The 23,303-nt window shown below is 47.4% G+C and overlaps 1 protein-coding gene across 2 annotated transcripts in view; it reads right to left on the minus strand.

Annotated features, from left to right (window-relative positions):
- NCBP3 (nuclear cap binding subunit 3) overlaps positions 1–23,303 on the minus strand; it is a 118,850-nt gene that overhangs the window by 88,204 nt on the left and 7,343 nt on the right. For both annotated transcript variants that reach the window (XM_029612348.1, XM_029612349.1), the window contains 2 exons: positions 22,636–22,741; positions 21,908–22,033 (listed from right to left, as the gene is read on the minus strand). In XM_029612348.1, coding sequence (XP_029468208.1) covers positions 21,908–22,033; positions 22,636–22,741 — 232 coding nt within the window. The remainder of the gene's footprint in view (positions 1–21,907; positions 22,034–22,635; positions 22,742–23,303) is intronic.

Consider the following 23,303-nt stretch of genomic DNA (forward strand, 5'->3'; position numbering starts at 1 on the left):
ACTGCAGATGTTTCAGGCTTGAAGACTGTGGGGGATCCTAAACAGAATTCTGACATTGTAGTAGCACAGAATCTGGTTAAAGAGATTAAGCTACTTAGATCTGAAGTCAGCTGTGCGATATCTGAATTAAAGAAGAGGTGACACATTTGAAGGAGAGTGTTGCTTTGAATGAGATGAATATTGGTGAGCAAACTGATTTGACTGCTGCCTTCTACAAAAGAATGAGGAATGTTTAAAAAAATATGAAGGCGCTTAAGAGGCATCAAGATGATTTGGAGAATCATCAGTGGAGAAATGCCATCAGGGTCCTGGGGATGCCAAAAAGAGAACCATAAGGCAGATTCTTTCAAGTTACTTAATGATATTTTTGAGGTCCTGCATTCCTGGATTTGTAGAAAGGTCTGTTAAGTTTGACCAGGCATACAGAATTGGCAGGCCGAAGATTGAAGGCCAAAGATACCCTAAGACTATAGTAGTTTTCCTACACTATACATTTATCATCTGCAGCATGTGAGGAAAAGATGGCCTGGAGTTCAAAGGTGGAAAGATAAAAATCTTTCAAGATTTATCACCATAACAAATAAATAAATAAACAGTACACCAGGGAAGGAAGGAAGAGCTTTAGCCCCTGACATGGGTATAAGATATCATTGGGGCTTTCCCTCTGATTTTCAAATTCACTATTGGTGGCAAAGAGAATCACATCACTGACCTCGAGAAATGTATGGCAGCTGTTGATCGTATTGCCAGAAGAGTCGAAACCAGCAGAGGCCTCTTTTCCCACTGCTCTAGAATAGTCTGATGTTTCACCTAGATGTCGTTGCCACAGCTATAGGAAGAAATTGAGACTTTCTTCACCTAAGTTCTCAGATGGAGAAATGAAGCATTCTGCTCCTGGCTGAACTGGTTAAATGCTCTTGCACTTCTTGGTTGAGCTACTTGATGAGATGGGGAATCGATTGTATTCTTGCTTTTGGTTTACATTTTGTTGTCTTGCATCTTGTTTATGGTTTTTTTTTTGTTTTTTTTACTTGGGACTTTGGTTTGTTACTCTTTGTGATGGATGCTTCCCATCTCTTGCTTCTTGGATTTCTACTTTTTTATAGTTTTACTTTCTACCTGTATTTGGTCCGTAGGGATCTGCATGGAAGGCAGGGTTTGAGTTCAAGGCTTCTTTTTCCCGTTATCTTTTTGCTGGCTTTTCTTGGTTTCCGCTATAGGCTCTTACATTTTTTGTGGATGGTTTCCCTTTCTTTTGTTTTCTTCTCATTGGAATGGAATGTTATGGGCCAGGGAAGGGATTTTTGTTTTTCTTATCTGAGGGGTTGGGTTCAAGGCTGGTACTGTGTGCCAGACTTGGATCCCTGGGAATTTGGGTTGGGAGGGTCTTATTTCTTTGGGACTATTCACATTTTATTCTTTATTCATTTACATGAATTTTACTTTGTTTAACATTTATTTTAATGACCATGCCTGGGACTATTGCAGATGTTTCATTGTTGCTAGGGATATGCATTTGTTTCATTAGTTTCAGAGTTATGAGGCTACCTCACAAGCTTTATAGTACACATGCAAAAGCAGATAGTGTGCGCATAACTTGAGTTATTAAAAGTACACGCATACTATCTGTTATGCTTGTACTATAAAGTCTGTTTCATAAATAACGAAATGAATGAAACAAATACACGTGCCTAATTGATGCTATGCTATTCAACTTCTTTTGAGTATTCTTCTTGTTTTCTAAATGTAAAAGGGCTCAACTAATCAGTTAAAAGGGGTCTTTTTCTTAAGGAAACATTTCGGAATAAGGCTTTGTGCAAGAGACATTATAAGCAAGATAGGGCGTTCCCTCTTAAAAGTAAATACATTGCCTTGGCTACGGTAAAGAAGGGAGGGATGGTTTTTTGTTGGGAAGGAATTTTCCTTTCCTAGTGGATAGAAGAGATCCCTATGGACATCGCATTTTTGTTATGGGTATGGTGGCCCCCTGTATGTTAATTAAACTCACTTTATCACTACACGTTTCTCTGATCTCCTGTCCTTTGCTGAGAATAGGTTATTCATAGGGGAGGCGATTTTAATTTGATCCTTTCTCCTGCTAGAAAGAACAGGCCTGGCTTGTTTGAACAATTATGGTATGACAGTGGGCTGGTGGCTCCATGGCAATACTTACACCCAAATAAAGATTTTACTTTTTAATTTTCTCTTACATATTTCTTATTCCAGAATAGACTTTTTCATGGAGACATCTGGATTGGGGACGATGTGTTTTTGCTGAGGCAGGCCTTATTGAGTGGTCTGATCATGTTCCTGTTATGTTGAAGTGTTCTTAAGATATTCATGTTCAAGGTTTTAAAGGCTGAAGGTTAGAGGGAAATTGGTTCTTACCTGCTAATTTTTGTTCCTGAAGTACCACAGATCAGTCCAGATGAGAGGGTTTATGCATCCCGACCAGTAGATGCAGTCAGAGGACAAAACTTTGAGGTACTGCTACATAACCAAGAGCGCCACCTGCAGTCCCTCAATATTGACCTATACCCAAGCCAAGATGTCTACCTTAACAAAACCCCAATAAATCTTGGGCGAACAGAGACTTAAAGTTGGAGCCCCCTGCAAATTAGGCCCCCTTGATGTAACACCAACATATACCAAACTATGTACAGTTTCATTATTCTGATTATATCACATGCCAGCTTAATCAGCTGGAGGTCTTTTGACAGATGGGGACGGGGCTCTAGACTGATCCATCGTACTTCAGGAACAAAAATTAGCAGGTAAGAATCAATTTTCCTCTCTTGTTCATACCCCAGATCAGTCCAGATGAGTGGGATGTACCCAAGCCCCTCTATTCTGGGCGGGAACCTGAAAGACCCACTCTCACCAAACATTGCTTCCTCTGGAGCCCACACATCTAAGCAGTGATGTTTGGTAAACATGTGAAGAGAAGACCACGTCGCCACACGACAGATCTCCTGCAGAAAAAGCAGTTGACACTCCGCCCACGAGGTCGCCTGCACCCTAGTGGAATGTGTTCGCAACCCCTCTGGCACCTGCCAGCCCTTACAGACGTAAGCTGAAGCTATAGTCTCTTTTAACCAGCGAGCAATAGTGTCCTTGGAAGCCTTATTTCCCTTTTTTGCTCCATTGAACAGGACAAACAGATGATCCGATCTGCAAAAGGCATTTATCACCTTGAGATATCGCAAAAGGATATGATGCACATCCAATAAGTGAAGTTCCCTAGCCATCGAAGAATCGCTGTCAAGTTCATAAAGGCAAAAGCTAGACCACGTGATTAAGGTGAAAAGAGGATACTACCTTCGGCAAAAAAGAAGGAACCGTGCGTAAAGAAACCCTATCTTCTGAAAAATGCAGGAAAAGGTCCCTACACAACAATGCTTGCAGCTCAGGTATTCGCCTAGCCGAACAAAAGTCCACCAGGAAAACAGTCTTCACGGTTAAATCCTTCGATGCCCTCTGCATTAGCTCAAAAGGAGGGCCAAACAACATCCGAAGATCCAAATTCAAATTCCATGCCGGACAGATCTTCCATACCAGAGATACAGATGCTTTGCCTCTTTCAGGAAATGAGCCATATCCGGATGAGATGCCAGCTATCTTTCCTGAATCCTACCACGCAAGGAACCCAAAGCTGCTACCTGGACCTGAAAGGAATTATATATTAACCCCTTAATCAACCCGCTCTGCAAGGCCAAGATCTGCGGAATGTCCACTTTTAAGGACTGCACTATTCAGCAAACACCAGGATTTGAATACTCTCCACACCTAGACATAAGCCAGTGAAGCGGAAGGTTTCCTCGCCTGAAGCAAAGTTGCAATCACCGGCTCCAAATATCCCTTCAAAATAGAGCTGCTGCCTCTCAAAAGCCAAGCTGCTAGACAGAAGTGATCTCCTGGTCTGAAAATATGGGTCCCTGTTGAAGTAATCCTGAGAAATGAGCCAAGCAAACAGGCCCATCCACTGCCAGACACAGAAGTTCCACTCAGACACTACCAGAATCTCTCTGCCCGGATGAATCTCTATGTGCCACAGCACCTGTCCTACGAGTGGCCATGGAGGAAACATGTACAGTAAGAGATGTGTCAGTCAAGGTTGCATGAGAGCATTGATGCCCTCTGATCTGACTTCCCGTCTGCGACTGAAAAAGCAATCCGTTTTCACATTTGCTGGAGTCACCATGAGGTCTATCACTGGTTTGCCCCACCTTGCTTGCAACAACGCGAAGGCTTCCGCCGACAACTCCCACTCCCCGGATCCAGGCGCTGCCTGCTGAGGAAGGCTGCCTGCACATTGTCCACTCCAGCCAGATAAGAAGCAGCTAGTCTCATCAGATGTTTCTCTGCCCACAAGAACAGCCTCTGCACCTCCAGCGCCACTAGATGACTCTTCGTTCCATTTTGACGATTGATAAAGGCTACCATTGTTGTATTATCCGAGAATACTCACACTGATTTGTCCCAAACGAGCGGAAGAAATGCCAACAAGGCCTTGCACGCCAACCTGGTTTCCTGTTGATTGATTGACCAAGTCGCTTCTTCGGCAACCACTGACCCTGGGCTGATTTTTTTGACAAATCACCCCCCATCCAGAAAGGCTGGCATCTGTGGTTACCAATACCCAGTCGGTTATTTCCAGATCCATTCCCTTCTCCAGATTGTGCCGCGATAGCCACCACGAAAGACTGGACCTGGCATTCTCTGGCAATGGTAAAGGAAGCTGACATTCTTCCGACAGCGGATTCCAACAGGATAACAAAGCCCCCTGCAGAGGATGCATGTGAGAAAAAGTACATGGTGCTAAATCCAGCATAGAAGCCATGGACCACAGGACCTGCAGATAATCCCAGACTTTGGGCACAGACAGGCTCAGCAACCGAAGAACCTGACTCTGCAGCTTGAGGACTCTCTCTGAAGTCAGGAACATCTACCCAGCCGTGTATTGAAGAGTGTGTCCAGATACTCCAAAGTTTCAGTTGGCTTCAGATGACTCTTTGCAAGGTTCGTCACCCAGCCCAACACCACCAGAAGCTGAAGTACACGCTGGACTGAGCGACCACATTCCATCTTGCTGAACTTCGCTCGTATCAGCCAATTGTCCAGGTATGGGTGGACCAGGACACCCTCCTTCCTAAGTGCTGCCGCCACTACCACCATCACCTTTGTGAATGTGCACAGTGCCGTCGCCAACCCAGAGGGAAGAACTCAAAACTGGAAATGTTCTCCCAGAAGTATGAACCTCAAGAACCTCTGATGCTTGGGCCGAATGGGGTTATGAAGATAGGCCTCTGATAAGTCCAAGGACGCTAGACACTCCCCTTTGCGCACCACCGCTATCCCCTGTGCGCATCTCTATCTGAAAATGTGGCACCTGGAGAGCCTCATTTACCTTCTGCAGATCGAGAATGGGCAGAAAAGTCCCCCCTTTCTTTGACACCACGAAGAACACAGAATACCTATCCTGCCCTCTCTCTTAAAGAGGCACTGGAACAATGGCGTGCAGAAGTTGTAAGCACTGTAGCATGTCCCGTACCCCTCATCTGCACCGGAAGACACAGCGGGAGACTACAAAGGCATCTCTGAGCAGCCAAGAAAATTCTAAGATGTAACTGTCTCTTATCACCTCCAGGACCCACCGGTCCGACGTGATTCTGGTCCACTCCTTGTAAAAGAGTGGGAGCCTCCCTTTGAAAGATTCCAGAGAGGAGCGGACCAAACACACCTTCATCCAACCTTACTTCCACTCCCATCTTAGGACACACTGTCCTTGGGGATCTACACTGATTCCGAAAGGGCTGCTGTCTGCCCGAACTTTGTTTCTACAATGCCGGCGGACGGGCTCTGCCTGCCCGAAATCTTCTAGCCTCTTGAAAACGAGCTCGGGCAGAAAGGATTTCCTAGGACCCTTCCTATCCTCAGGTAATTTATTGCCTTTTGACTCTCCCAACTGCTTCATGAGCTGCTTTAAGTCTTCCCCGAAGAGGTGCTTCCCTCTGAAGGGGAGATTTGACAGCTGGGCTTTAGACCACACGTCTGCTGACCAATTTCCCAGCCACAGGAGCCTTTGCACCACCAACGCCGAGACCATATCATACAGAGCATCAGCCACATAAGCTACCCCCGCCTCTAAAACAGGCCGCCTGCGCTGCTTCAGACGCCATTCCTGAACGCTTGTCATGTGCCTTCTGCGCCAAGGCAAACAGGCTTCTCAGCACCAGACCTCTGCACACCACTGCTTGAGCAGTCAAAGCTGAGACTTCAAAGAGCCGCTTGAGCAGGATTTCCAGCTTCTTATCCTGGACATCCTTGAGAGTCGCTGCTCCCGTTAACAGGATGGTCGTCTTTTTAATAACTGCTGACATGGCTGCATCCACCTTGGGAATTCTCCTTTGTTCCGGCAAGGGATATAGCTTCCCCATAGCCCTAGCAACTTTCAGGCCCGCCTTGGGAGATTCCCACTCCCGATCCACCAACTTCTTCACCTGCTTTGGCAACAGGAAAAAGTGATAGGAGATCCCCACAATCCCTCCAGGAGCTGGATCACCCCCTTCTTGTCTGAGTCTTCCTGGGCGGCTTTGAACAGCCGAACCACTGGCAAGTCATCTCCTTCCGTGAACAGAACATCATCCGGGTCCTGAGCGTACAGAACCTGCATGGGGTCTCCCAAAACATCCAATGGATCCCGGTCCGGGTCCTGCCCTGGATCTCCCAGGGCACCAACAGGGTCCTCATCCGGTCCCACCGGAGCCCCTTGAAGCTGCTCAGGATCATCTAGGCTACCCAACGAATCGTCCTCCTCCGGGGCACACCAGAGTCCCAGCATACGCAGAAACCATCCTGACTCCGCAGGCCCTCTAGCCTTTTTGGCTGTCTGGAACTTTCTAAGCAAGAGTCTCTTTGTCCCAGCTCCTTCCTAGAACTCAACACAACATAAAAACCTTCAAAAAAGACCTAAAAACTTTACTGTTTCGCAAATTCTTCACGGACCCCCAAGTCATCTGCTCATACCAACTCTCAAATGAACTAATAACTATAATATACTATCTAACACATTTCCCTCCTCTTCACAAACCCTGTGGACAAAGCCTCCTGATCAGCTTCTTCACGAGCCCCTCCCTGTCCCCTGCCACCAGCAGGTCCATTCCCACAGGCAAAAGCATGAGGGTAGAATCCCAGGGCTCAGAAATGGTAGCCAGCACTTCAGTATGTGCTGCCAAAATGGCCACAGGCTCCTCTGACCCTCCCCCCTGAAGCTGTCCCAGCTGCCTGTACCTTCGTGCCATTCGAGGCTGCATCGAAGCGAGTTTGCCTCAAACCGCAGCCGCAGCAAAGTTTCGCGACAAAGTTTGAGAGCCGGCATATCGAGGCGGTCAGGCCTAAAAATAAACAGAGCCACCGCAACTGCACTCGCCGCTGTCCCAGTGCTGAAATTCAGCACTCACCCGACCCCAATGAAGGCAGGCAATTCGGCCTGCTCCCTCTAGCTTGCCTCTCGGCAGGAAAACAAGTACTTACCTGTTTTTCAGCCCTGCACAGAGCCTCCGTTGTTGCCGATCTCCCTGTTTCAAGTCTCTTTTTTTTTTTTTTAAACTAAAGAAACAGGCCACAACTAAAAAAGGGGAAAGAACCACTCCCCTGCTTCTGGAGATAGGAGGCTGAGGGAGAGAAGGGCCCAGAGTGGGAGAGGGAACCAGGACTCCTTGCTATCTACCTCTCCCACTGTCAAGGAGGGCTGAGTCTGGACAGGGATTACCACCCCCCCCCCCCTCCCCCACTCACCCTGCTCCACCCGAGGGATGGCCCACGAAAGAACCCACCTCAGGGAACCAAATCCTCTTTTTTTTTCTTCAAACAAATCCAGACTGCAGATTTGCACCTCTACCATCTGCTGGAGACAGAGAAATACTGAGGAACTGCAGTCACTGGGGTTTATGAGGCAGTGTCAGTAAAACTTTCTCTGACTCCATCTGCTAGCAGGGATGAATAACTCAGGAGTCTGGACTGATCCGACAGAGAGGAGCAGTCGGGAGGAGGTGTGGCGCTTTATGTCCGGGATGGCATAGAGTCCAACAGGATAAACATCCTGCATGAGACTAAATACAAAATTGAATCTTTATGGGTAGAAATCCCTTGTGTATCAGGGAAGACTACAGTGATAGGGGTATACTACCGTCCACCTGGTCAAGATGGTGAGATGGACAGTGAAATGCTAAGAGAAATTAGGGAAGCTAAACAAATTGGTAGTGCAGTAATAATGGGAGACTTCAATTACCCCAATATAGACTGGGTAAATGTATCATCGGGTCACGCTAGAGAGATAACGTTCCTGGATGGAATAAATGATAGCTTTATGGAGCAATTGGTTCAGGAACCGACGAGAGAGGGAGCAATTTTAGATCTAATTCTCAGTGGAGCACAGGACTTGGTGAGAGAGGTAACGGTGGTGGGGCCGCTTGGCAATAGTGATCATAATATGATCAAATTTGATTTAATGTTGTTGGAGTTCTTGCGCCATATGCCTTCCTTATGTCTGAGGTCTTGCTTCATTCCCTTTAGTTCAGGTGAAAACCAAGATAGTTTCCTTTTTTGAGTCGGGTTGATTGTTTTTGTCGCTTTGGGGTATAGTTTATTGGCTATTGACTCGGTGATGTTGTGCCAGGATAGAAGGGCTGAGTTGGGATTAGTGGTATCCAAGCTAGTGAGTTCTTTGGATAGATATTCACCGAGAGTGTCGGACGCACATGATTTCCTGAAGTGGATGGTAGAGATAGGTTGAGGGTGGGTCGGGTTTCCTTGGGTCGTGAGGGTAGCTGATATCAAAGAATGGTCAGACCAGGGGACAGGGGTGCAGACTGGAGTGTTGTATGATAGGCTGGAATTTACGAAGATGAGGTCTTCATAAATTTTATTATGGGTGGGTTTATTAATGATTTGTTCAAAGTTCATAGCCCCAAGTGTGGAGAGGAAGGCTTCACAATTGGGAGCATGTGGTGATGCGTCAACATGTAAAGTTGAAGTCCCCCAGTATCATAGCTGGCGAGTCTATGTTGATATGTTTGGCAATAGCTTCTATGAGGGGGGAGGCATCGGTGTCTGGCAATCCTGGTGGTGCGTAAACTAGGAGAATTTGAATTTGTTTTGACTTGAACAGACCCAGACCCAGTTCCAGATTGTTGGATGAGGTCTTGACTGGTTGCTGACTGAGATTGAGTTCTTTTTTGGTGGCAAGGAGAAGACCGCCACCTCTTTTTTTATGTCTTGGAATTGAGAAAATGTCATAGAGGTGTATCGGTAATTGGTTTATCAGGGGAATGTCAGAGCTTTTGAACCAGGTTTCTGTAATGGCACAGACATCTGGTTTTGAGTCAAGGAGATAATCGTTAAGGATGTGGGTTTTCTTTGTAAGACACTGTGCGTTGAAGAGGGTTAGAGAGAATATCGTGAGTCCTAATAGCTGGGTGAGGGGTGATGTCATGATTGGGATGAGTGATCTGGTTGTATGGATCGGGGGTCGTTGTGAAAGCTTCGAGTGGTGGTAGTGGTGATGATGGATGATAGGGATGGGATAGGTTAGCATGGTGCCTTCTCAGAGGGTATAGAAAAGGAGGGTTGTTGAGTGTGTGAGCTGCTGTTTGTGGTCTTTGAGTCTCCTGTCTTAGAGCTGGCCTTGGAGAAGAATGTTGGTGAGTAGGATGAGAGTGTTGGGGATTGCTTGAGTGTAGTGAGCTGTTTGAGAGAGTTGAATGAGCTTTCCTCTGTAGTGGTTGGCTGGAGTCAGAGCGGGGGAGGGGGGTCACATCTTTATGATGAGGAGATTGGTTGAGAGTGTTGTGGGTCGCTTGCGAGAGTTGAGTAGGTGTTCGTCAGATGAGAAGTCTGTCTGATGCACAGGAGTCAGTCTGAAGATAGAGTTGAACGGTTGCTTGGGAGTGATGAGGGGTTGGTGTCCGTCCGGTGAGAGGCAGAGCTGGACTGAAGGCTGAGAAGGGCTGATTATTGGATGGCAGGGAGTTTGTTGTGAGTTGTGTATGCTGTCTACTTCTGGGTGGCTGAAGGGAGGCTGAGATCCAGAGGAGGAATTGTTTGCTGGAGAGGAGTCAATGTTGAATGAGCCTGGATGAGTGCCGGAAGCGGCTGATTGCTGGAAGAATGCTGGAAGAAGGTGGGATTTTAGGGAGCGTCCGCCTGATAGCAAGTTGTTTGAGAGTGCCGAGTGTGCGTCCGTCTGCTGGAGAGCTTGGGTTTGGGAGGGAATCAGATAGCTAGGGGAAGGGAGGCTAGCTTATCCGCTTCCTGGTGCGCACGAAGGGGCGCACAAAGGGGCACACAAAGGGTGGACCTTCCCTGCCTCAGATCCACCTCCCCTGACCCCAACGGGTCAGCTCCGAGAGCGCAGGGAGGGCCGACCTGGCCAGTGAAGGAGCAGGGGGTGAAAGGGCGTGCCTAGCGCCGTCGAGTGCCCTTAAAGGGCTCCAGGGCGCTCAGATGACGTCGGGCTGGTGTGGGCGGGCTTAACCGCGGTCTTTTTTTTTTTTCCCTTTGTTATTAGGAGAATTGAGGAACTGATTTCTACTTTAGAGGTTCAAAACACAGTTCAAAATTTGTACCTTGGCAAATGTCCCAGTGAAGATAATTTCTCCCTTTAGGAACTTCTCAGACTTGCTTGCTCCCAGATTGGCAGCAGTATATAATAATGTTTTACAAGGGGCTCTGTTGCTTGTTCCTCTATCTCTGCTATATATATGACAGTCAAGGATCTGGTTGAGGGTAGTTTTTATAGACCAATTTTTTTATTAAATTATAACAGTTTTTCTCCACAATAGGCCTGCCAGGAAAGATTTGTCTTCAATGATACTAAAATCTGCAACAGGGGAGTCAGCCAGGAAGGTGTGGAAAACATGAAGAGGGATCTAGTAAAGCTTGAAGAATGGTCCAGGATCTGGCAACTACAATTTAATGCTAAAACATGCAGAGAAAAGGAAAATTGGTTCTTACCTGCTAATTTTCGTTCCTGTAGTACCAAGGATCAGTCCAGACCGCTGGGTTGTGTCTCCCTTCCAGCAGATGGAGTCAGAGAAAAAAGCTGAAAGGCACCCCCTCTTACACTGGTGTGCCACCTGCAATCTTTCAATATAATCCATAACATAGCAGAATGAAACATATCATAACCTCAACATAAGAACCAATGGCTATATCAAACCACCTAATGAAAAAACTGCATAACTTCTGGAACTTATGTACATGGAGGGAGTACTTCCATATGCAATGTGAATGCTGTCCACGTGAGAATATTCTGCAGAATGAAAACAATACCGAACAGACTCTCCAGATTCCATGGGCGGGCGTCTGGACGGATCCTTGTGTTATGATATCGAGGTGTTTGGTGGATTCTCAGGGGCAACAGTGATGTTATCTCCTAAGGGGAGGAGCCCCGTAGGGAGACTGATGCACTGGGCTAGACTCAATAGCACAAACACAGAGATAGTTTCTTTTATTGTACAGCTAGGATGACCACCAGAGGTGGCAGTAGACGGCAGGTTAGCTGGTAGCAGTCTGTAATCCTTGGCGAGGGAGACCCGTCCCACAATGGTGGTGTAAGGCCCCGATGCAGATGTCCAATAAGGCACTGTAGGAGAGACAGACTGGCAGATGTTAAACACACTCCCGTAGCTGAGTAGAGAGAATCCCAAAGAGCAGTAGAGAGGATAGGTGTTAGCAGTCCGTGGTCCGCGGCAGAGGAGACCCGTTCCACAATGGTGGTGTAGGGCCTGATGCAGAGAGGTAGCGAGGAACTGATGAGAGACAGACTGGTAGAAGTTGCGCTCACTCTCTGTAGCTGATAGATGGATTTCCAGCAGGTTGAAGAATGGAGCAGGCACCAGGATAGACACACAGGCCCTCGAGGAGCGAGTACCTGTAAGAGGATAGGCACCTGTAAATAAGCAGAGGGCCCCCGAGGAGCGGGTACCCAGGTTAGAGAACCCCGAAGGGTGAAGATAGCTTCCAGTGGATAGAAGCGGCAGAGTAGCTTCAGACCGGGGCATACCGATCCTTGCTAACTCGGCGAGAGTCAGCAAATGGGCAACCTTAAATATGTGGAAGCAGTGACGTCATTCGAGGGGGACGCCCCTGAGGTTCACGCCAACACTGCTACAAAGGTAGGGACGCGCACACGCCCTAGGAGGCCTCGGGTCAAGATGGCCGAACGCCGCACCAGAGCCGCTCCGGGGAAGCCGGAGGGTGCGGCAAGGAAACGCCACGGATGCCATACTCCCGAGACTGGTGGAGAAAGCTGAGAGAAAGGTGAGACATGTCGGGCGAAGTCGTCTGAGCCTGACCGACGCAACTCCTTGGTACTACAGGAATGAAAATTAGCAGGTAAGAACCAATTTTCCTTTTCCTGTATGTACCAGGATCAGTCCAGACCACTGGGATGTACCCAAGCTGCCCTAAATGGGGTGGAACCTGAAGAGTCCCGCTCGAAGAACACTACTGCCAAAACAGTCGCCATCCGGAGCACAGATGTCCAAACAGTAATGCTTAGCAAAAGTGTGTAAAAATTTCCAAGTAGCCGCTCTGCAAATATCCTGCGGTGAAACAAACTGATTCTCTGCCCAAGATGCCGCCTGAGAACGGATTGAATGCGCTTTCAAACCATCCATTACTGAGCGCCCAAGACATATATATGTCAAAGTTATGGCTTCCTTCAACCATCGGGCAATAGTGGCTTTAGTTGCCTTATGTCCTTTCTTAGGACCACTCCATAAGACAAACAGATGATCAGACAAACGAAAAGCATTAGTGACCTCCAGAAAGCGAAGCAGAATCCACCGCACATCTAATCTTCGCAAGTCGTGAGTCTGAGGCGAATTCCGATCCAAATCCGTGAAGGCAGGCAACTCCACGGTCTGATTCAAATGAAACTCTAACACGATCTTCGGTAGAAAGGAGGGCACCATCCTAAGGGACACCCCTGAATCCGAAATCCTGAGAAAAGGCTCCCTACAGGACAATGCTTGAAGCTCAGAGATGCGCCGTGCTGAAGTGATAGCCACCAGGAAAATCGCCTTAAGTGTCAAGTCTTTCAAGGTGGCTTGTTTCAAAGGCTCAAACGGAAGACCGCACAAGCCACGGAGAATCAGATTCAAACTCCAAGAAGGACACACTGGACGAGCCGGAGGGTTAGAATGTTTAGCACCTCTCTGGAAATACGTTACATCCAGATGAGGCGCCAAGGATGTCCCGTCAATCTTTCCCCGCAAACATCCCAAGGCCGCTACTTGAACCCTGACAGAACTGCACGCCAAGCCTTTCTTCAGACCCTCGTATAAGAACGCCAGAATATGGACAATTGATGCGCGTCGCGGGGACACATTCAACCTGCTACACCAGGAATCGAAAACCTTCCAGTCTCGAACACAGGTGAGCGAAGTAGACGCTTTTCGCGCCTGCAGAAGGGTGGAAATAACCAAATCCTTATAACCTTTCTTCCTCAACTGCCGCCTCTCATAAGCCAAGCCGCTAGACAAAAGTGATCCACTTGATCGAAAAATACTGGACTTTGACGAAGAAGATTCGGTAGATGACCGAGCCGAAGAGGACCGTCCACCACTAAGTTGATCAGATCTGCAAACCATGGCCACGTGAGCCACGAGAACGACTGAGCCTGTGTGAGCTTCTATCCTTCGCACAACTTTGCTCACCAGCGGCCAGGGAGGAAAGACGTACAGCAGAATGTTGCGAGGCCACGGCAGGACCAGAGCGTCGACACCTTCTGCCCCGTGTTCCCTCCTGCAACTGAAGAACCGAGCCGCCTTTGCATTTCTCTGAGTCGCCATCAGGTCCAGGCAAGGAACACCCCACCGACGAGTCACGAGATGCATCGCCTCATCGGAAAGTTCCCACTCTCCGGGATCTAGATGCTGGCGACTGAGAAAATCCACCTGAACATTGTCAACCCCGGCTATATGAGAAGCTGCTAGGTGGACCAGATGGCGCTCCGCCCAGAGCATTAGCTGGTTGGCCTCCAATGCCAATGGACAACTTCAAGTTCCCCCCTGACGATTGATGTAAGCCACCGTTGTCGCATTGTTGGACAATACTTGCACTGATAGATGGCTCACCAGGGGGAGGAAACTGCACAACGCCATACGTACTGCCCTGGTTTCCAAGCGATTTATGGACCATTTCGCCTGCTGCTGTCCATCGGCCCTGTGCCACCCTTGATCGGCAAACCGCACCCCAGCCAGAGAGGCTGGCGTCTGTCGTCACGATCACCCACTGGGGCTCCTCCAGGTCCATCCAGCGCTGCACGTGGGCTGGAATTAACCACCAATGGAGACTGGACTTGGCAGGTTCCAAGAGTGGCAATCGGATCTGGAACTCTTCCTACTTCGGGTCCCAACGAGAAAGTAACGCCCTCTGCAAGAGTCTCATATGAGCAAAGGCCCAAGGGACTAACTCTAGAGTAGACGCCACAGAACCAAGCACCTGCAAGTAATCCCAAACCCGGGGTAGTGGTAGAGATAACAGCCGCCAGATCTGCGCCGTTAACTTGCTGATTTGCTCCTGCGTGAGAAAAACCTTGCCGACCGATGTGTCGAACCGAGCACCCAAGAAGTTCAGCACCTGGGATGGAACTAATTGGTTCTTGGCAAAATTGATGACCCAACCGAGGGATTGAAGCCGGTCCACTACAGACTGAACCGCTGCCCTGCAAAGCTCCTCCGACTTTGCGCGGATGAGCCAATCGTCCAAATAGGGATGAACCAAAATCCCCTCCCGCCTAAGAGCCGCAGCTACTAACACCATTACTTTGGTGAAGACACGGGGAGCTGTTGCCAATCCGAACGGGAGGGCCTGAAACTGATAATGCTCGCCCAGAATCATAAACCTGAGAAACTGTCGATACTGTTCGCGGATCCCTATGTGAAGATACGCTTCCGTCAGGTCTAAAGAAGCCAAATATTCGCCGGAGTGGACGGCTGCAATGACTGAACGGAGAGTTTCCATGCAAAAACGGGGTACCCAAAGCGCTTTGTTCATCTTCTTCAGATCCAAGATCGGGCGGAAGGAGCCCTCCTTCTTGGGAACCATGAAATATATGGAGTATCTGCCGGTCCTGAACTCCTCCGGTGGGACCAGGCCAATGGCTCCCAGCACGTTCAACCGGCCCACGGTTTGAATCACCGGTCCGTTTTGTGGGGGCCCCGCAGTGCGACATCAAGAGCACATCCCGCAACAGGCGTGCAAAATCCAAAGCATAGCCATGTTCGATGAAGCTTAGAACCCTCTGGTCTGGCGTAATCTTGACCCACTCTTCGAAGAAGAGAGATAGGCGGCCGCCTATCACTGGAACAGAGGAATGGGCCAGGACACCTTCATTGGGAGGACTTGCCCCCGGAATATCCCTGAGGACCCCCATCGCGGAGAGGCCTGCAGCCGCGAAAGGAATGAGACCAAGCCTGAGACCTCGTCGACGGCTGACATGGAGTGAAGGCTGGAGCCCTGCCCTGTCGAAACTTGTGCTGTCCCCAGAACAGAGGGCGCGCCAACCCAAAAGCCCTGGAGGTTCGAAATTTGCCCTCCGGCAACTTGTACATCTTATTGTCCCCTATGGATTCGATAAGGGCTTCCAGATCATCCCCGAACAAGAATTTCCTTTTAAAGGGAAGATTGCCTAGCTGGGCCTTGGAGGAAACATCGGCCGACCAGTTGCGGAGCCACAGAAGCCTTCTAACCGAGACCGCCAAAGCCAGAGTGCGCAAGGACACCCAAAGAAGACCATACAAGGCATCCGCTGTGTAAGCCACAGCCGCCTCCACGCGAACTGCCTGCTCCGCTTCCGCTGGAGGCAACTCCTACATGGTGAGCAACTGTTGCACCCAATGAAGAGTCGCCCTTTGCATGAGGCTACTGCAGACCGCCACCCTAACGCAAAGCGCCGAGACCTCAAAAATCCTCTTAAGAAGGACCTCCAGTTTTCCTATCCTGAAGATCCTTAAGAGCGGCAGCCCCTGCAACTGAAACGGTCATCCGCTTAATGATGACTGAAACGACCGCATCCACTTTTGGGACCCTAAGGACGGCCAAGGACTGGTCTGGCAGCGGGTAGAGCTTCTCCATGGTTCGCCCCACCCGAAGGCTGGCCTCGGGAGCCTCCCATTCTCGGGTCACGAGTTGTAGGAGCATAGGGTGAAAAGGAAAAGCTTTAGGAGGGGCCCGAAGCCCCGAGAGAACGGGGTCCTCCTTGGTAGCCTCCGAGCTCAGCTGCGGCGCCTCAATACCGAGCTCCGTCAGAACATGAGGGATAAATGATCAAGCTCCTCCCTCCAAAATAATCTGAGGACCATCCCCCTCAACTGGGGTGGGCTCGTCAATATCCACAAGGAGAGGGTCCAGCGAAGGGGAATCCGGTGGATCGGAGGTCAGGATCCCGGAGAGATCCAAATCCGCACGGCCTGTCCTCCCCTCTGGAGAAATCGGAACCCTTAGAAAGTCTAGCCACCTTCACAGGCGGAGGCTCCTCAGAGAACTGGACTACAAGTCTCGGTCCCCTCACCTGGAAGCGGTAACGGGCACAGGCTATGCACTGCACAAGGGGCAAAGCCCCCCTGAGTCCGGCAAGAGCCAGGAGACGGAGCTGTCTCCTGAAGAAAAATTCTACAACTTCCTGACTAACCTTTTAATTTTATTTTAACAGGAAGGAAAAAACCACAAAATCCCTAAGGAATAAGTACCGTATTTTTCGCTCCATAAGACGCACTTTTTTTCCCCAAAGGTGGGGGGAAAATGTATGTGCGTCTTATGGAGCGAATATAAAAAAAAAACCAAACAAAAATCTAACAAACACCCCCCCCCCCCCCGACTCCCCCAAGACCTGCCGACTTAATTTCCTACAACCCCCCCCCCCCAAGACCTGACAAATTAATTTCCTGCAACCCCCCACCCTCCTGACCCCAAGACCTGCCAAACGTCCCTGGTGGTCCAGCGGGGGTCCGGGAATGATCTCCTGGGCGTGGGCCGTCGGCTGCCAGTAAACAAAATGGCGCCGACGGCCCTATGCCCTCACTATGTCACTGAGACCGACCGCTGCTATTGGTCGGTCTCAGTGACATAGTGAGGGCATAGGGCCGTCGGCGCCATTTTGTTTACTGGCAGCCGACGGCCCTATGCCCTCACTATGTCACTGAGACCGATCGCTGCTATTGGTCGGACTCAGTGACATAGTGAGGGCATAGGGCCGTCGGCTGCCAGTAAACAAAATGGCGCCGACGGCCCTATGCCCTCACTATGTCACTGAGACCGACCAATAGCAGCGGTCGGTCTCAGTGACATAGTGAGGGCATAGGGCCGTCGGCGCCATTTTGTTTACTGGCAGCCGACGGCTCACGCCCAGGAGATCGTTCCCGGACCGCTCCTGGACCCCCGCTGGACCACCAGGGACGTTTGGCAGGTCTTGGGGGGGTCAGGAGGGTGGGGGGTTGCAGGAAATTAATTCGGCAGGTCTTGGGGGGGTCAGGGGGGTGGAGGTTGTTAATTTAAAGGGTTGGGATGGGGGGGGGGTTTTGGGGGTTCCCACAGAAAGAAAAATTTTCTGATCTGGGGAGTGGACCGAAATGGCCCTCCCCAGACCCGAAAACAAAATGGGGAGAAAAAAAAAAACTATGCACTCCCCTAATTTGCTCCATAAGACGCCCAGACGCAGAGCCGGTTTAGCACAATTTTTTTTTTTTTTAATTTTCCCCCTCTGAATCCTAGGTGCGTCTTATGGTCAGGTGCGTCTTATGGAGCGAAAAATACGGTACTTGCTTGATCCCAGAAGGAAGGAAGAAAAAGAAGGCTGACTAGCCTAGATCAGGAGACCGAAGGGAGACGTGCTGCACCTGCTGGAGACAGACTGTATTATGGTTTAGATATTACCATTGATAGCCCTCTGGCCTTTAATTATAGGCTTTGCAGAACTTACAGGTTTCCCAGATCTTCCACATTCTTGAATCTGAGGTCAGTTAGAAGTTCACTGTATCCCAGCAGTGTCAGTGTGAAGCAGCCTGCTAAGGATTCTGGGACTGGCTAAATGAGCTAAAGTTCTGAATCAAAACCTTCATTATATCATTTAAGACAAATACTGAAGGGTTACAAGATAGGCTCTGTCCTCATATAGGATATCCTTTCAGTTTTAGTCTGTCTCCACCTGCTGGAAAGGAGGCTTAACCCACAATCTGGACTGATCCGGGTACATACAGGGAAACGGTACTTTTTTTTTTAAACAGCTTGATTTAGCCACTGGTAGAAACAAACACCCTTAGGACTTATAATTTCTAGTTTGCTTTGTTTTCTTTTTATTTATTTATTTATTTAAAGTCTCTTCTATACCGATAGCCGTTTGCACATCGTATCGGTTCACAAAAAACAAGAACTTTTGGGCATTGCCCTTACAATTAACCGAAAAATACAAATAACAGGGAGGGTGGGTAATACTGAAGAGGCATAACAAAATTAATACTTATTGAATAAAATACAACAACTATAACATAAAACCAATGTACAAGGAACAGCAGTTATACGAATCAGTAGTTATAAGGCATTCTTAGTCAAAGGATCAGGACTGTAGGTTCTGTCACCCTCATCTGCTGGAGTCAGAGAAATACTGAAGGATCGCAGGTGGCACACCAGGGTAAGAGGGGGTGCCTTTCAGCTTTTTTCTCTGACTCCATCTGCTGGAAGGGAGACACAACCCAGCGGTCTGGACTGATCCTGGTACGTACAGGGAATGCATTTTGGCTGCAAAATCCCAAGGGAGAGGTATAGTATTGGAGGTGAAATTCTTCTAAGCACGAAAGAGGAGCGGGATCTGGAGGTGATTGAATCTGATAATCTTAAGGTAGTCAAACAGGTGGATAACGTGTCGGTAAAAGCCAGAAAGATGCTTAGCTGCATAGGAAGATGAATGGTCAGCAGAAAAAGGCAGTGATATTGCCCCTGTACAAATTCCTGATGAGACCTTACTTGGAATACTGTGTAAGATTCTGGAGACCATGCCTTCAAAAGAATATAAACAGGATGGAGTTGGTCCAGAGGGTGGCTACTAAAATGGTCAGTGGGCTTTGTTCTAAAGCTTATGGGGATAGACTAAAAGATCTAAACATGACACCCTGTAGGAAAGACAAGATAGGGGAGATATGATAAAGACACATAAATATCTCAATGGTTTCCATGTACAAGAGGCTCTAGAATGAAAAGTCATGGGATGAGGGTGAAAGGGGGTAGACTCAGGAGTAATCTTAGGAAATTTCTTTACAGAGAGTGGTGGTGGATGCGGGGAACAGCCTCCCAGTGGAGGTGGTAGAGATGGAGACAAGAACAGTATCTGAATTCAAGAAAGCATGGAATAAATACAGGGGGATCTAAGAGAATGATGGGAATTATAAAGCTAAATTAATTGGGTGGATGGGTTGACTAGATTGGCCATACGGTCTTAAGTTAGTACTATGGAGAATGAAGCTTTATTAATGTCCCTAGATGCTGAGAAAGCATTTGACGGGATTGAGTGACCATATTTGTATCTGACCTGTGGCAATTTGGTTTGGGGGGGGGGGGATTTCTTGAATTGGGTTCAATCACTAACCTCAGAAAAAAGTGAATGGTATACAATCTCAGATGTTTTAGCTGCATAGAGGAATGATACAGGGCTGTCCCTTTTCATACCAATTACACTTGCAGTGGAATCTCTGAACTCATGGATTTGTAATTCTTAGACACCCTGCATACTCAGGTATTAAGGGAGCAGACAGTAATAACAGGATTCGTGGATGATGGTCTCCTTTATGTTACCAAACCCCTTCCAACTTTCACAGTAATAAGGGATGCCCTCGAGGGGTTCAGTAGGATTCCGATTATAAGGTTAAGAGCAAAATGGAGATTCTCGGTCTCCGGGTGAGTTCAGAAGTGTGTTGAGAACTTGAGGTGTATTAGCCTTTTAACTGGAGTACTGGCTCCATGGAATATCCTGAGAAGGCTGGAGAAGCTTTATGAACTGAATTATTTACCCTTGCTATTAAGATCTAGCTTGGTCTCCCCTCCAAATCTCATGGTTTGACAGGATTGCCGCTGTTAAAATGCAGATTCCTTCTTGATTCATATTTCTATTTTGATATGCTACCAATCCATATCCCAACTCTATTTTTTAAGAAACTTAAAAAGCTGATTTTGGATTTTAACTGGCAAGACAAAAAGCCCAGAATTGGTTATGTGGTTTTGAAGGGTTGGAGAGAAAAGGGAGGACTTGTGCTTCCTGACTAGGGAATATTATTGGGCCACACTATTGAAGACTGTTATATTTTGGTTGAATGAGTTCCCAGATAAGCACTGGTTCATAATGGAAAGAGAAAATGTGTTTAATAAATGTTTTGCAGTTCCCCTATGGGCCTCTCAGAAAGGTAAGAAAGTTGTTGGCTAAATCTCAGCCTCTTGTTTCTTCAGATCTGGCAGTTTCATACAGAGTCTTGGCTATGAAGAAAAACTCATCCTTTCCCTCGTCTCTTTCTGCAGTAGGGAACAATCCTGATTTTCCTGATTGCTTTTCAAAGATGAATTTCTCAGTGTGTTCTCTAGAGGCCGATTTTGAACTGGCCAGCTTTTTGAGAATGTGTCTTTTTTTCCTTAACAAACTATTTAGGAGAAATTCCATTTCAACATTACTATTTTTCAATGTTTACAGTTGAAGAGTTGGCCCTTTAAAAAGTGTGAACATCTTTATGCAGTAGAGTGTTGCCTGTTTTGAAAAATTGGTCCTAAGTGTCTGCCAGAGGATGTGGTTAGTGCAGCTGGGTTTAAAAAAGGTTGGATAAGTTCTTGGAGGAGAAGAAGTCCATTAACTGCAATTAATCAAGTTGACTTAGGGAATAGCCACTGCTATTAATTGCATCAGTAGCATGGGATCTTCTTAGTGTTTGGGTACTTGCCAGGTACTTGTGACTTGGATTGGCCACTGTTGGAAACAGGATGCTGGGCTTGATGGACCCTTGGTCTGACCCAGTAAGGCAATTTCTTATGTTATGTTAATAAGCATCTCTTTTCAGTCATTTACTGTTGTTGAATGTTGATTTTAACACACTTGATCATCTTAAAGGGGTTTGGGAAAAGGATTTGGATTAGGTTTTGTACCCTGGAAGCCTGGAAAGATGTTTTTCTTAGGCTACGTAAAGGAAACACCATTAGTGCTTCCATCCAGGAGAATGGGTACAAATTTTTTTTTTTATCACTGATATTACACCCCTGTGAAACTGTAGAAGTGGTTTTAATATACTGGGTTTTAAAAAGGATCCTCTTTGCTGGGGAGATAGAGGGGGAAGGGGGTCCCTTTATTCATGTCTGGTAGGAGTGCCCTAATACCACAATTTTGATTGGAAATCATTTTGTGGATTTACAAGGTTACCAAGGTAGGAATCCTTCTAGATTCTGCTGTAATGCTGCTAAATTTCTAAATTATTGTGTGGATGTTATTTGGTACCCTACGCTGATTGTTCATATGTTGGTGGTGGTAATGCATGTGGATTGCTTTGCATTGAAATTTGTCATCCAAACCTTCTCTAAGTAATTTATTGTGTGTATGTACACAGACAAAGGCGTCAAGCAACTAATCTTCTTCCACAACACAACATATTTCTCAGCTTTAATTAAACAAAATTTTAGTGTAGAAGTACTGTGATTTTCAGACTGTGCTGTGAAACCCAGTGTTTAAATTAAATCTAGTGCCAAAGGAGGAAAAGAATAAAGCATTATTTAACTGTGTCAGTGCCCAGTTAACATTTCTACTGCGTAACAGTGTAGACGTGGTTTGTTAGGCGGTTAAAAAATAAAAAGAAACAGAAAATAGCTTTTTACTTACAGGATGTATCGTCTAGCCACTCAATATGAGCAGGGGGATACTCCTTAAAATAGGAAAATATATCCTGTGTACTCATCTCATCCACTCCGCAAAAAAAAAGTGTATCCAACCTGACATTCGGGATTGCTGTAAGAGAGAAAATCATTAGCTAGTGTCCTCGGCTATAGCCTGTGTCCTACATCTAGTAAAAGATAAGATTTATGACCTTACTTAAAAATGTAATCATGCTGAGAAAGCAACTCCAAAAGCCACAGAAACATTGGCAGCCTAATCCCTTGACAATTCATTTGTAAAGATAACTTTTCGAGGTTGTTTTTTTATGATTAATTTTGTACAAGGAAATCCCACAATGTCATGCTTGCACAAATGTTATTTCTGCAGAAGATAAGTGGCACTGCTTTTGACGTCTAATGGATACTTGGCACAAAATGTTCTGGTATCTGAGTGCTTTCTGTACAAGGCTGAATCCAATGGAGCCTTCCACAGACGGGGGTGGGGGACTCCCATAAAACATGGCTCTGGAGGGAAGAGTAAGAAGAGTACCCTGGGCACTCCAAAGTAGCAAATGCCACACCAGGGACATAGTCAAAGCAGCAAACATTTCAGTCTCAACAAGGAGGAAACCCATTCTTGGTATCTACACAATTTCCCTTGCCTCTTTCAAATATTACAGCGTAAACATTCAACAAGCTGTGCACGTAATAAATTTGCAAGTATTTTCTACGTACCTTTTTTCACCATCTCAGAGTCCAGCGTTACACTCCTTTGAGCAAGGTTCACTTCGGCTCGAAAATGGAAGCGTTTTGCTCTCTGCTCCTTTTTTTCAATCGCTTCCTAAGGAGAGAACATAGTAAAAGACAAAAAGAGGGGGGGGGAGTATTATAATTAGGCTGCTGATTTTAGGTGTTACTGCAATATACATTTGAGTATTTAGGGCGGGATTTACGCACATAATGGGGGGGGGGAGGGGGGTTTATGCGCACCGGGCCTATTTTAAAAAGGCCCGGCGATGCGTATGAAGCCCCGAGGCTTTACTAAAGGGGCGGTCCGGGGGCGCAGCCAGAGGCCTCCAACACAGCGGCCATTGCTGCTGTGTCAAAGGATTGTGTGTTGGCAGGCTGCCGGCAGGCGCGAAAGGTAAGATAATTTGGGGGGGGGGTTAGAGTAAGGCTGGGGGGGGAAGGTTAGGTTAGGGGGAAGGCAGTGCGGCCTGGCACACGCAAGGTGCACAATGTGCACCCCCTTGCGCGCGCCGACCCCTGATTTTATAATTTGCGCACGCTCCTTTTAAAATCTACCCCATATTTTTTAGTTAGAGGGTTTTTGAAGATGCTTAAAAGCAGTGTTTATCAGTGTTTTCACACTATCACATTTATCGAGTTGCTTTTTTGATTAT

This window comes from Rhinatrema bivittatum, chromosome 8, assembly GCF_901001135.1.
Source record: "Rhinatrema bivittatum chromosome 8, aRhiBiv1.1, whole genome shotgun sequence".
NCBI classification, from domain to species: Eukaryota; Metazoa; Chordata; class Amphibia; order Gymnophiona; family Rhinatrematidae; genus Rhinatrema; species Rhinatrema bivittatum.